Raw genomic sequence first — 14,075 nt, 5'->3', positions numbered from 1 at the left:
CTCTCTAGTTGGCACCTCTATATACTGGTGTAGAAAATTCTCCTGAACACATTTTACAAACTCTACCCCGTCTAAACCTTTAACAGTATGCGAGTCCCAATCTATATGTGGAAAATTAAAATCCCCTACTATCACAACTTTGTGTTTCTTGCAGTTGTCAGCTATCTCTCCGCTGATTTGCTCCTCCAATTCTCGCTGACTATTGGGTGGTCTATAATACAAGCCCATTAATGTGGTCATACCTTTCCTGTTTCTCAGCTCCACCCATAGGGCCTCTGTAGACAAGCTCCCTCATCTATCCTGCCTGAATACCGCTGTAACATTTTCCCTGACCAACAATGCCAGCCCCCCACCTTTTATCCCTCTGCCTCTATCCCGCCTGAAACATTGGAACCCTGGAACATTGAGCTGCCAGTCCTGCCCCTCCTGTAGCCAAGTTTCACTAATGGCTATAATGTCATATTTCCACGTGTCTATCCACGCCTTCAGCTCATCTGCCTTCCCCACAATACTCCTGGCATTGAAATAGACACACCTCAAAAAATTATTTCCACCACACTCTACCCTTCCATTTGTGATTTTGCTTGAACTAACCTGTCTTTTTACCCCTGCTCCACTATCTGCTCTGGCACTCTGGTTCCCACGCCCCTGCAAATCTCGTTTAAACGCTCCCCAATAACACTAGCAAATCTCCCTGCAAGTATATTGGTCCCCTTGTAGTTTAGGTGTAACCCGTCTCTCTTGTACAGGTCCCACCTGCCCCTGTAGGTGGTCTACAGTTTGCCACTTTTTGCGTCTCTCCTTTTTTGAATAAGGGTGTCAGATCATCGTGTTTCCAATCCACTGGTACCTTTCCAGAATCTATGAAAAATTGGAATATCATAACTAATTCACCCACTATCTCTGCTGCCATCGCCTTTAATACCAGAGAGTGCAGGCCATCAGAGTTCAATTTCTTGCAATCAACGTTTTAATCTGTTGCAACAAAAATAAATCCCATTCCATGTCTCATGTACTGGTGGGTGGAGCAGGAATATGAATGTAGATAACTCCCTCATTTATATGTAATATTTTACTGTTTCTCATGTGGCTTGAAATAACTTGCTGTCCAATACTCAGTTAAGTTGTTTCTGAATTGTACCCAAGTCATTCTTTGCAAAACGGCAGAGAATCCCCTCTGATGTATGAAGCAACATCCATGACTCAGCGTGGGTTCAGGGATATGATTCGAGCCTCACCTTTTATTGATGATCTCCTCTGCATTACTGCCAAAAGGGCGATTAACTCACAGATTAACAGGACACCGAGTGAGATGCAGATCACCAGAGGGGTGGAGGTGCTTTCATCTTCATGTCCTTGATGAAAGATTCCAAGAAGTTTTGTGAGATAAAATGTCCACCATGTTTTTAAATACTTATATGATCAGGAAACACTCAGAATGTCGTTAGAAATTGACAAAATTAAGGCAATGCCAATGTGTGATAATTATTTATCCCAATGTAAAATTAGCCGTAATCGTGATTGATATTTATTACAGAGATATACCTGAAGGTGTGGGCGGAGAAGTCGGAGATAATTCCGGACCTGATGAAGACATGGTAAAAAGAGCACAATTATTTGCATTGTTGGTCAGAAAGACATCTGAAAACATTAATTATATTCAGCAAAAATGGGCCGGACAACGTCGCACAGTCCCAAACGGAACCGATCAGTGGAACACATACCGGAGCAAATCACACTGGCATCTTCCTTGTGATCACAGTCAGCTTGAGCTAATGACGAAGAAGGGCAGTCAAACAGAAAGGCTTCGCTTCCGGTGCACTTCACCTCATCCAGCCAGACAGGACCGTTACCCTGCCCAAAAGCGGCCCCTCCTGAGGCCATTAGAGCGGAGCCACAGCCCAGCTGTCTGCAGACAACACTGGCATCGTTCATATCCCAAGAATCATCACAAACCGTGCCCCAGGCTCTATTACACAATACCTCCAATCTCCCGGAGCAGTTGTTGTTACCTCCAGCCAAGCGCAAACTTTGCCCTAAATTTGTCAAAGATAATAAATAAATTATTAACCTTGATGTAGCACAAGAGAGGAATACAATCAGGTAGCTGTTTTATTAAAGTTGAGAAAGAACCTGATTCTCGCTTGCAGCCGTTTGCACTGTCCTGCTCTTGCTTCGGTGTGTCTCCCCCTGTTGATAAGACAAACATGCTGACTCCATGAGGAACATCAATATTTCAAATCACACCTGCAAGCAAAATGATTGATTGTGTTACCTGAACAAACGACACCTGCATCTTCCCGATGATGACAGTTGTGTTGACCCCACGGGTCTGCCTGGCATTGCCAAAGGGTCGACTCGTGTGAAAGGCACTCGACCTCATCCAACCAAATAGGTCCGGATCCTTCTCCGAATGAGCGAGCGTCATAGTCGATGGAAACTAGTGTGCCGCAACCTAACTGTTTACAGATCACTGTTCCAGCATCTTGATACAGGTTTTCACCGCAAACTGTCCCCCAGGTCCCATTATAGAACACTTCCACTCTGCCCTCACAGCGATGCTTTCCCTTCACCAAACGCAGCTCTTTGTGCTCTGTCAAGCAAGTAATAAATAACCACATGGTTCAGTTATCAATTCTGTATCCACAGTGCACTGTGGGTATATATATGTATATATATATATGTCTAAGTTGAGTTCACGGTTTGCCATAATTATTTCACAAAGGTCACAGAAATACAGATATAATCAAGAATAAGCAACATTGAATTTCAATCGAAATATTTGAATGATGGACCCGATTGATTGCTTGCCGGAATGGTGAGAGGGCCAATGCTTTATGCTCTGTGCGCAGACTACCAGAAGAGCTTCAAAAAGTTCCCATAGTGAAAGCCCATGAAAGACAATGGGAAACTAGGCAATCAGTATCAAAGTAGATTTTAAAAGTTTGTAAAGTTTCTCGTTACTTAAGTAGCAAAAGTTCCGGTGTGAGATTCACGTGGATTGGCGCTGCGGTCGCTGCTCCTTGGCAGTTACATAAGCGACTTTGTAATCGGCAGTAAAAAATGAACGTCTATTGTGGCAGCAAACTGGTTTGTATAGTTAATACTGAAGAGGACTGCAAAGTATGTATCAAAATGTTAATACATGGCAGGATACACATGCCAATGACAACTTAGTTTTCGTCCTGCTAAGAGGAATGGAGCGAATTTTGATGCGAAGAATAAAGTGACAGCATGCTTCTTGAGAAATAAGTGATTAAATCAAATATCTTTGCAAAATAATGTAGTTATCCGGAACATTTTACACATAACCTGATGAAATTTAAGGCTCGTGATCAGAATAGTCAGTGATATTAAGTGGAAGATGCATTTATGTCAGGAAATGAGGGATAAAGAAACATAAGGCAACACATCAGAAGTCGGCTGTCGAAATACTTTAGCAATAATTACGTCCAGTATTTAAAAAAATCAGAGCCGGATTTGACAGAATGTCCTTCGTAAGCACCGTCCTGAGGTATATCAGGAACATATCTTATGTATGAAAGTTCTAATGTAACTGAAGTTAGGACAGTTACCAGAGCACATGATCTTCACATCTTCATTATGATTACAGTCATGGTTACCCCACAATGCATGGGGACATTCCCAGAGAAATGATTCACTCCCGGAGCATTCCAGCTCACCCAACCAAATTGGGTATGCGTCAGGTCCAGCCGATATATGAAGAGGAAGCCGCAATGCGTGTCCACAATCCAGCTGCTTGCAAACCACGTCAGCGTCTGTCAGATCCCAGGAATCATCACAAACTGAGCCCCAGGTCCCATTGTGATAAATCTCCAGTCGGCCCGCACATCGGCTTCCACCGCCAGAGAGCCTTAACTGCTTGTGTTCTAATAGAATAATGAAAGTTTCATATTATGTTTCTTAAACATATTCATCTCGTTGCTAAATTCAAACTATTGTATAATTTCCAGCTCAATTAAAACCTGCATTTTAACTGCCGTTGACAGGGACATTAATCTATGCTCTAGAAAAAACAGTTTCTGTTCGGAGGCAAAATAAATGATGGAGAGTTTACAAATCTTCTAGATATTCACATTTCCAACGGTAATATGATGCGACGGTTTTCGGTTTGGATCTGACCCACTCATTGCAGCTTGTGTTGCTTTGTTATCAATTATGTAATTGTGGTAATTAGTTGTTCCACACAGAATGTTTTAAGCAGACATTTGCTTCTTTGTTTTTCACTGCCTCATTTTGCCATGCAAACTTCATCAGATACTTCACCAGTTCACACATATATATCGGAACATATCAGAGGTACTGCAAATATGCAAGTCGCCTGGCAGTGACTTGACCTTTCAGACAGTGTCCTTTCTTGCGAACTCACCCAAAATGTTCATCAGTTCCTCGTTATCTCAAGAATACAGATTTCAAAACTACTCTGATGGAGGCCCCTCCAAAACACGTGAATGCAATCAGAACTTTTCGAAACGAACCGCGCACATTTCAACTCACCAGCAGCGACCAGCGCACGCATAAACCCGCACTCGCACCCCCTCCCTCCCCAATCCCTTCCCCTGCCCCCATACTGACCAATAGCACCACCAGCCCTGGCTATTTGATCTGCATTGGACTCTCTTCCGTCAATACAAATTGGCTTCAAAATATCATGGTCATATTCAGAGATATCGATGCTCTCCACGACTGCTCACCGCTCTGCCATAGCCAGCCCCACTACCCCGAGCGATCATGAAAATCACCGCTCATGGATCCAATCCACACGGCAGCACAGTGGTTAGCACTGCTGTGTTCGCAACACCAGGGACCTGGGTTTGATTCCTGGCTTGGATCACTATCTGTGTGGAATTTGTACATTCTCCCCGTGTCTGCGTGGGTTTGCTCCGGTTTCCGCCCATATTCTGAAAGACGTGCATTGACCCAAGCAGGCGGTGGACTGTGGCGACTCGGGGAATTTCACTGTAACTTCATTCCAGTGTTCATGTCAGCCTTACTTGTTACCAATAAATTACCTTTAACTAAGATTTTGGCTTTCCTTCCCATCTGACGCTTCATGCAGCAATCCTTTCTTCATACTTATTTAACAGTCATTATGTGAGTGACTGGGACACAAGGTTGCAATCCCCTTCTTAAACGTAGCCCCCTCTCTCTCTTCGTTGTGCTGTTGAATCCCACCCCACTGATCAGCACATTAGTCCCCATTGCCGATTTGTCTTTAGTTGTGTTGGTCTCAATTTACAGAGGGAAGTTACCTGGAGATTTGTAAAGTTGTTAAATGATTTTATTAAATTGTTATTGTCATCATATTCCAAACTATTATGTTTTATTTTTCTTTCCGGGGCGTCCTGTCCTGCATCCAAGCACCAGTGTGAAATATCTCAGCTACGTGTTCCCGAGGAAGAAGTAAAGTATATTCCCCAGTTGACCAAGATTACATGTTTCCCTTTATGTTTCTGGAAAAGTGACCTGTTTATTCACCTGAGCACAGAACCCCTACGCCGATGCTGTCACTACGATTCGGGTTCAATATGAATGTGCTGCACTTTCGGAGATGCGATTCGTTCCCTTCACACCGGACATCGTTTACCCACACAGACCCTTCACCCTCTCCGTACTTTGAATTGTAAAAGGCGGCTTCCGCTTCGCCGCAGCCCAGCTGTCTGCAGGCCACGTTCGCGTCATTCAGGTCCCAGAGGCTGTCGTGCACTCTGCCCCAGCTGTGATTGTGGTAAATCTCCACTCGCCCATCACACCGACTTCCCCCATTCATCAATCTCAGTGACCAGTTTTCATCTAGGTGAAGAAAGACATGGACAACAATGGTTACAGTGCAGCAAATTAACTCAAATTAATATTACCTTTCGCCAGAGCCGCTCCCCCGGTGAAGGATGTCATGAGAGGCTGCTGAGCACAGCCAGACAGGAGGCTGAACAGCCAGCGTGGCTGCTCCATATTTGAAGCAAATACATTGATAAGCGGATGAATAATATATGTTTATGGAACTCAAGGATGGGGTAGCATTTGGGCGGTTAAATGCAGAAATATCCTCACTAATCCCAGCACCACGTGTTTTGCTTTCGGGACTCACCCGTGCAGATGACACTGGCGTCATTTTCATGTGAGCAGTTAAACTCTTCCACGGATGAAATCGGACACTCCCACAACCAGGACTCACTCCCGCGGCAGCTGTAGTTCTCCTTCCACATTGTGCCATTTCCCTTCCCAAAGGCTGCACCTCTCGGGATTTTCTCTACCACTCCACACTGAAGATGCTCACAGATCACACTGGCGTCTTCGAAAGCAAAGTAAGCATCACAGAGCGTCCCCCAGTGTTCTCCATGCAGCACTTCCACACGGCCGGAGCACCTGTCCTTTCCACCAACCAATCTCGGCCCATGATTTCCTGTTTCACGTACAAACACAAACCCAAATAATTTATACATCGAAATTAGAATAAACACATGACAGTTTATTTTTGTAAACGGGAAAACACACTTTATATCTGCATCTACAATCATTGCCCAATATTCACAAAAGATCAAATAAAACTAATTAACATTATGTGTGATGCTTTTAGGAAGGTGCTTCAACCCAAAGAGAACAGTCCATCCTGAAGAGAAAAGCTCATGTGCCATTGGCAGAATATACTGTCTTTGGAACAGGTCCAGTATACATTTTAAATAAAGTGCATGGTGTTTAAGCATTGCATGACGATGCAGTTATAAAACGATATCCTCTGGAGCAATAAGCTGAGCATAAAATGGTAAGTGCACCTCCAAAATTAGACAGAATCTCGGACCGGATAATTCAGAAAATAAATGTCGTTCGAAAGATTACTGTATTATTCTGGAGGTAATGCACATTATTGACACGTTATCCATGCTTTGAAATCTCCTCTACACATTAGTACAATTTTCCACCTGAACAGCTGGATGTGAAGCATGTACTTGCAATGCCTTTACTGAGCTCATTCAATTATTTTGTTTAATGCAAGATACTTGAAATATAAAACGCTTCATTTATTCTGCTGCGCCAATAACCTCTTTAAAATGCAAACACAGTTATTGTCTGCTATAATCCATGCAGTGGGTTCATGGCTTGGGTGCAGAGTACGTCTACCCAACAGCTCCACAAATAATGTCATATCAAATGTTTAAGAGAAGCCTATGTTTCGCCAAGGTACTAAATCAACAATAATAATCTGCTCATTTCAGACCACGAATAAAAACGCAGACATTTCTGATTTGCAAAAAAGGTGCATACTTTAAAATAATGTTTCAAAATTACAACAAATTTACAGTGAAATATAAAGGTCTGGTTAGGTATGTCCATGTTAGAGAGAAAGAGAACTGTAATCTCTCCATTGCTGAAATATTAAGAATTTCTTTTCTAATATTCACAAGTCTGCACTCACCGGAACAGATCACACTGACATCGTTCCTGTGGGTGCACTCGGACCGAGTTACAGGAACAAGGGTGCAGTCCGTCAGGCCTGTCTCGCTGCCTTTACATTCAAATCTTTCGTTCCATATTAATCCAGCGCCCTCTCCAAAATAGGCCCCGCTTCTAACGGAAATAGCGACTCCGCACTGAAGCTCAGCACAGACCACTCTGGCGTCATTCCAATCCAAGTCAAGGTCACACACTGTGCCAGATTCTATATTGCTATGGATCTCCAATCTGCCGGAGCATGTGAAAGCTCCGAATACTAGTTTTGGAAATCTGTGGGCTGAATAACAACAGATCAGAATCACACTAATTATTATCAAAAAGTATTCACATCCGCTTAATTAGTTTCTATCATGATTGGTTCTGAATCTGGTTCCTCTTAGTTGCCCCTTAATCTAAAGATGTACATTCAGGGGAATTATCGAAGTAAAAACGTGGGGTGCGACCTGGGTTAGATACTCTGTCGGTTCGACTCAACGGGCTGAATGTCCTATTTCTGCATTAAGAAATTTTATAATTAAAGATGTTTCATTAAGTTCAATAGGTGTCAACTATTATACTCTCCAGAAGCCGTGTTCAGTCTCACAGCGATTCCTCTGGAACACTCTTCCCCATTCCTCCCTTAAATTGAACCGAGCGCTGGTTTATCTCAATAAATTCTGAGTATAACTGCCCCCTACCGCCTGGTGATGGGAAATATCACAATGTGCAACAGGCGGACCTGAATCAATAACATATGGAATTATTTGCCCAGGGACGTTCTAACTGATAGGCATCAAACGAAATTCTATATTTATTTTTCGGAGTGTTGAGAATGAACGTTCTGAAAGGACTTCAACCAGAAATGAAACGGTGGATCCCAGCATGTCTCAATGGTGATTAGCAAACAACACTCGAGCTTTACTGAAGGTCCATGTGTACAGATCACAAAATGCAAAGGCCAGGTGCAAAACGTAATCAAAAATCCTCCTGGAATTTTAGCATTTCTATTTAGATGGCTCGACTATGAAAGGGGGGGGGGGGGGCGGGAGAGTTTCTGCTTCAAGTTTCAAAAACTTTGGTCAGTCCATATCTGGAATGGAATCGGCAATTCAGGGAACTGCATCCGTGAAAGGATCTCCTGTTCTGGAAAATAGTCCAGTGAGAGTGTCCCAGGCTACTGGTTGCTGAGTCTGGACAACATCTCCTTCTGTCAGTTTACACTGTGTGAAATCTGCCTGAAGCTGCAGCAGCTGTAAATGTTAAAACAACTCATCTTCCTTCATTTTATTCTGGAGAAAGTATCGACTGCCGCATATTTGTTTGAAATATAACCTAATGACCAAATTGAGCCAGCACTATTCATTCAAATACAAAAGAACTCTCTCCCAATAACATTTCTGATTTCTCTCCCTGACAGATTCTAAAGGTAAACTCCTCCAAAACAAATAACACGAGGGGAAATCAGATAGGAACAGTTGGGATTCATCAGATTCAGGGTGTGAGAGGGAGAAAACTTTCCAAATAGCATCAAAAATTTTGGGACGAGGATTTACATGACAGTTATAAAAACGACACGCTTGGAGAGACAGGAGATATCCAGCCAGTCCCCTCTCACACAAAATCAGAAAACGTTGGAACAATTCAGCAGCTGTGGCAGAATTCGTGGCGAGGGAAGAATAGAGGGAAGTTTCCAGCACGCATGAATCTCCTCCAGACCCTTCTCATCCTCACTCCGCTCTTGGAACACGTTCAATCTGACCAGTGATTGGAGCTCTGAAAGTAGCCGCAGTGACTGGATAAGCGCTCCATGGCCTCCGCAATCAATAGTCAGTAAATGTCAAACACATGGACCGAGACACCCAGATTTAATTCAGCGACAGCCGCCAATTCCGACGGAGTGTCGCATGATCCGGACTCCCTATAAGTATAATTACGTGCACAGCCAGCCGATCAAAGCATGCCCGACCTTTTGACTCTGCACAGGCAAGGTCGGGACACATTAGCATGCCTGGGCTTCCCTCAACCACCTCCTCCCCCACGTAGTTGCCGTGTGGTTGTGTCGGTTGAGGCACTGGGGGAGGGGTGGTGGTGGAGAGCTCGAAGGGTTGGGGGATCGGGATGCCTCCGACCGTATCTCTGGGGTTCGGACCACATTTTCATCTGAGGGGACAATTTCTGGACACTGATGCAAAAATAGGCATTAAGAATGTAGCGATTTGGAGTTAAGTTAAAATAGCCGAATAACCCAAACGCTGCGGACAGATGAATATAAACGATTGCTCAGCAGAAGCCCGATTGTTGGACAGGATTTGCTCTGTATGGTCCTGGAATGCTTCATTATTTGTTGAATGGTGATCGGAACTGATCAGTGAGGAACCAGGAGCGAACAACTCCTCTCCTCAACATAGCTAACAGCAAGCGCTCAGCTCAAGGACACAGCTGGCCTGTGCACGGTTGTGGTCATTGTTAATCACTCTCATTGCTGTTACTTTATTATAAACTTAAATCCTGGTGTTAATGTAAGAACACTTCTATTTTCAGAATATTGAAATTATTCACCACTCTCTTTACGACTGCGTACAGTCTCAGAAAACTTTATCCGCCCCTTCCCGGAGAGCAGGCTGTAGATGATGGACAGATTTGTTTTTTTTTACCTGAGCAAATCACACCGGCATCGTTGGAGTGCGAAAAGCCACGGTGACGCCATGTCTCAGAGTCACAGTCCCGCAGAGCGGTCTCGCTCCCTTTGCACTCAACATCATACGTCACAATGGGTCCGGATCCTTCCCCAAAGTGAGCCCCGCCCGGTGCAGAGAGCGCGGTCCCGCAGCCCAGCTCCCCACACACAACACCGGCGTCCGGCTGGTCCCAGAAATCATCATACACGGTCCCCCACTGTCCCTTGTAGTGAATCTCCACTCTCCCAGCGCACCGACTCTGCCCATTCGCCAGTCTCAGCTTCACCGCCTCTATAAAATACAGAAATAAACCAACAGTTATTGGCCGGCTGATACGGCAGGTCAGATCGGAATAATTTGAAACATCGAGTGTGTCCAGAACCTCAACAAACCCTGACAGAATATTCGAGATTGCAGTGGAAGCGGGAATATAAATAGACAGTGGGAACAATCCGTGAATCAGTTGGATGTTCGAAGCATCATTCTGCTGCATCAGGCGGGAGTGTCGATAGGCGCATAATTGATTGAATCAGTGCCAGTCAGGACTGTCATGTTCCACGGTCTATCATACTGCCTGGACTAACATCGTGAAATGTCAATCCTAGTATCGATTCGATATTGCCATCACTGTCGAAACAGGGCCGCCCTGCTGCACCGAGCTGAATTAGACAGTCAGGTAGTCTCCAGCCCTTCCAGGGGCGGAACGATGCGGCGGGTTTTCGGCGGAACCCTAATATGTCGGTGGTGGGAGGGGCAATAGCAATTGCGCTGCATGTCAGCGCTGGCTGGTAACTCGGGAAGTGAAAAATTATCTCGAAACGGTAGCGGGGCCGCGTTGCTTCTCACCCTGCTCCTCAGGGACCTAATTTAATGTCGTACTGAATCGGGGTGCAGCAATTAAAGATTTTGAGAAAAACATTGCAAGACCATTTTCCTTCACAACTGACAGGCAGACCCAGAATGGAAACATTGAACACAAAGACACTGAAATTGTCTCAGGAATTAACATTCAGTTGGATGGATTAGTGCAGTAAAATGTCAGATATGAACTTGGAGGGCGATTACCTGATCGGTCAGCCTGACTGTTCCCTGGTCTGCCTGAAATGAAATTTTGAAAATTAATCTTCGCTGCAACACTAGATGAATGAAACTGTCAAAACCATACATCACAATGTCAACACCGAGGATCTGTGTTATTTCTTCATGATATGATTTGCAAGGACTTGATGTTAAAAAGTTTTATTCAAATTACCACACCCGTGATATTATGGCCTATGAATGTCCTGGTCTCATTCCATCTTTTTAAAATTCTTTTAACCACGTGTTACCGTATTCCCAAACTGGGAGATTTTGTGTCAGTCAGATCTCCCAATCCATTTGAGTCCCCAGTTTACATAATAGAATCAACAGGACAGAGATTCTTGTCTCCAGTTGGGTTGATGAAATGTATGACTTGATACACAGAGTAACAATGATAAAGTTACTCGAATATCTCTGCACCGCCGTCCACAATACGGAGAGTGCGTCATTTATTTCCAATGCAGACAATACTCAGTCATCCTTCTTAACTCTTCACTATCAATAGACAATATCGAACACCTTTCACTTATTTGCTCCTCGTTGCCAGAATTGTGGGAAAACATTTCAATATTTACTCAAATTTTTCAAACTCTCGATGGTCCAACTAGAATCTCTAGACCCTCTTCATCCATTTCATCTTTCTATCCGTGTCTAACTCCACTTTTCAGCTTTCAGTAATTCTCCCACTGAATCTTTGACCCATTTCAAGATCAAAGAACAAAGAAAAGTACAGCACAGGTACTTCGGTCCTTCATGTCGATTAGGATGATCGAACTAAAAAAAAAACCTGCTGCCCTCACTCCGTCCATATCTTTGTATTTCCTCCCTGTTCATGTACCCATCCAGATGCCTCTTAAATGTTGCGAATATGCCTACTTCCACCACCTCCTCTGGCAGCACGTCCCAGGCACCCACTACTCTCTGTGAAGAACTTCCCTCACACATCTCAAACTTTCCCCCTCTCACCTTGAGCCTGTTCCCCCTTTCCTCCTGCATCAGGTCACTAATGACATTAACAAGCAATAAAGTAGAAGTTGCTGGCCACCATACAAGCCGCCTGATTTTCTGGACATGCCAGCCATCACCTGAAACATCTGTGTACCTTGTGGATGATACACAGCAGCAAATGACCAAAACCCATTCCACAGTTCATTCCAAAACCGCGATCTCTACCACCTAAAAGCACAAGGACAGAAATACAGCGGTACCTTGAATTTCGCATTCCCTTCTAAGTCGGACACTATGCTGAGTTGGGACTATATTGGGGTTGCTTCATTCTCTTGTGAGCTCAATCCGTAACGCCACTATGCTTGCATCAGTGTATCATATACTGCAGCCAGTCAGGGAAAAAAAGGCTCAGAGACATATTCCTGAATACATCTGGGGACAGGCAACAAATGCTGCATTGTCCACGACACTGCCCTCACAAAAAATAGTATAATAATAAGAGTGCAACAGCCGTGTCGGAATGTGGGATGTTAACTTTGTTTGAAAGAGATATGGAGACATGGAAAGTGTGGTACTGTAAAATGTAGGCCCATTTAAGATCATAAAACGCCATTGGTACAAAACAGTCAGGGAACAAATATATCTCCTCATGACTGAGTCGATCGACCTGTTAAACTATGGGACCTAACACATAACAAATAAATATCAGCTTTACGTGTGGAATTAATTACGTAACATTGTATTTGTCGTTGAAAACCACCGTTAAACTCTGATACCATTTAGCTCACAGCACAAGACAGATTATGAGTCGCTGGTGGAACCATAATTTCCAAATTAACTCTTGCCTGAAGAGAAGAAATCGCATTTAGAATATAAGCAGGCACGTGTCCAATCTTTGCGAGAGAAGGTGATATATTTCTGAGGTCTGGAGGCCGAAGCTAACTGTACAAAATCGTTCAAAACATTTTACAAGGAAACGGTGGAATTCGCCAATAGAAACATAGAAAAATAGAAAAACTACAGCACAAAACAGGCCCTTCAGCCCCACAAGTTGTGCCGAACATATCCCTACATTTGAGGCCTACATATAACCCTCCATCCTATTAACTCCCATGTACTCATCCAGGAGTCTCTTAAAAAACCCTATTGAATTTGCCTCCACCACCACCGACGACAGCCGATTCCACTCGCCCACCACCCTCTGTGTGAAAAACCTCCCCCTAACATTTCCCCTGTACCTACCCCCCAGCACCTTAAACCTGTGTCCTCTCATAGCAGACATTTCCACCCTGGGAAAAAGCCTCTGAGAGTCCACCCGATCTATGCCTCTCAACATCTTATATACCTCTGTTAGGTCTCCTCTCATCCTACGTCTCTCCAAGGAGAAAAAACCGAGCTCCCTCAGCCTACCCTCATAAGGCATGCCACTCAATCCAGGCAACATCCTTGTAAATCTCCTCTACACCCTTTCAATCTTTTCCACATCCTTCCTGTAATGAGGCGACCAGAACTGAGCCCGCAGTACATCCACCCAGGTCCTTCTCCTCTGTGAAAACCGAGGGAAGATACACATTAAGCACCTCTGCCATTTCTACTGGTTCTGTTCAGACTTTCCCGCCTTCACCTTTTATAGGCCCTATTCCTTCACATCTCATCCTTTTACTCTTCACATATTTATAGATCGCCTTAGGGTTTTCCTTAATCCTACCTGCCAAGGCCTTCTCGTGACCCCTTCTGGCTCTCCTAATTTCCTTCTTTATTCCCTTCCTACAAGCCATATACTCATCTAGATCCCTATCTTCGCCAAGCTCTCGGAACCTTTTGTACGCTTTCCTTTTCTTCTCGACTGGGTCCCGCACAGTTTTCGTGCACCACGGTTCCTTTAACCTACCAATTCCTCCCTGTCTGCTCGGAACG

At 44.1% G+C, this 14,075-nt stretch overlaps 1 protein-coding gene across 1 annotated transcript in view; it reads right to left on the bottom strand.

The window, feature by feature from the left end:
* The window catches only part of LOC144486503 (scavenger receptor cysteine-rich domain-containing protein DMBT1-like), a 32,067-nt gene that overhangs the window by 14,593 nt on the left and 3,399 nt on the right, over positions 1-14,075 (bottom strand). The window contains exons 2-12 of the mRNA XM_078204543.1: positions 11,196-11,228; positions 10,107-10,421; positions 7,436-7,750; positions 6,110-6,424; positions 5,500-5,814; positions 3,576-3,890; positions 2,276-2,593; positions 2,134-2,190; positions 1,725-2,036; positions 1,546-1,584; positions 1,239-1,355 (exon numbers count right to left, since the gene is read on the bottom strand). Of these exons, the coding sequence (XP_078060669.1) occupies positions 1,239-1,355; positions 1,546-1,584; positions 1,725-2,036; positions 2,134-2,190; positions 2,276-2,593; positions 3,576-3,890; positions 5,500-5,814; positions 6,110-6,424; positions 7,436-7,750; positions 10,107-10,421; positions 11,196-11,228 (2,451 nt within the window). The remainder of the gene's footprint in view (positions 1-1,238; positions 1,356-1,545; positions 1,585-1,724; positions 2,037-2,133; positions 2,191-2,275; positions 2,594-3,575; positions 3,891-5,499; positions 5,815-6,109; positions 6,425-7,435; positions 7,751-10,106; positions 10,422-11,195; positions 11,229-14,075) is intronic.

Source organism: Mustelus asterias, unplaced genomic scaffold (assembly GCF_964213995.1).
Source record: "Mustelus asterias unplaced genomic scaffold, sMusAst1.hap1.1 HAP1_SCAFFOLD_374, whole genome shotgun sequence".
NCBI classification, from domain to species: Eukaryota; Metazoa; Chordata; class Chondrichthyes; order Carcharhiniformes; family Triakidae; genus Mustelus; species Mustelus asterias.
The sequence above is the reverse complement of the archived record's forward strand: the minus strand, read 5'-3'. Positions and strand labels throughout refer to the sequence as shown.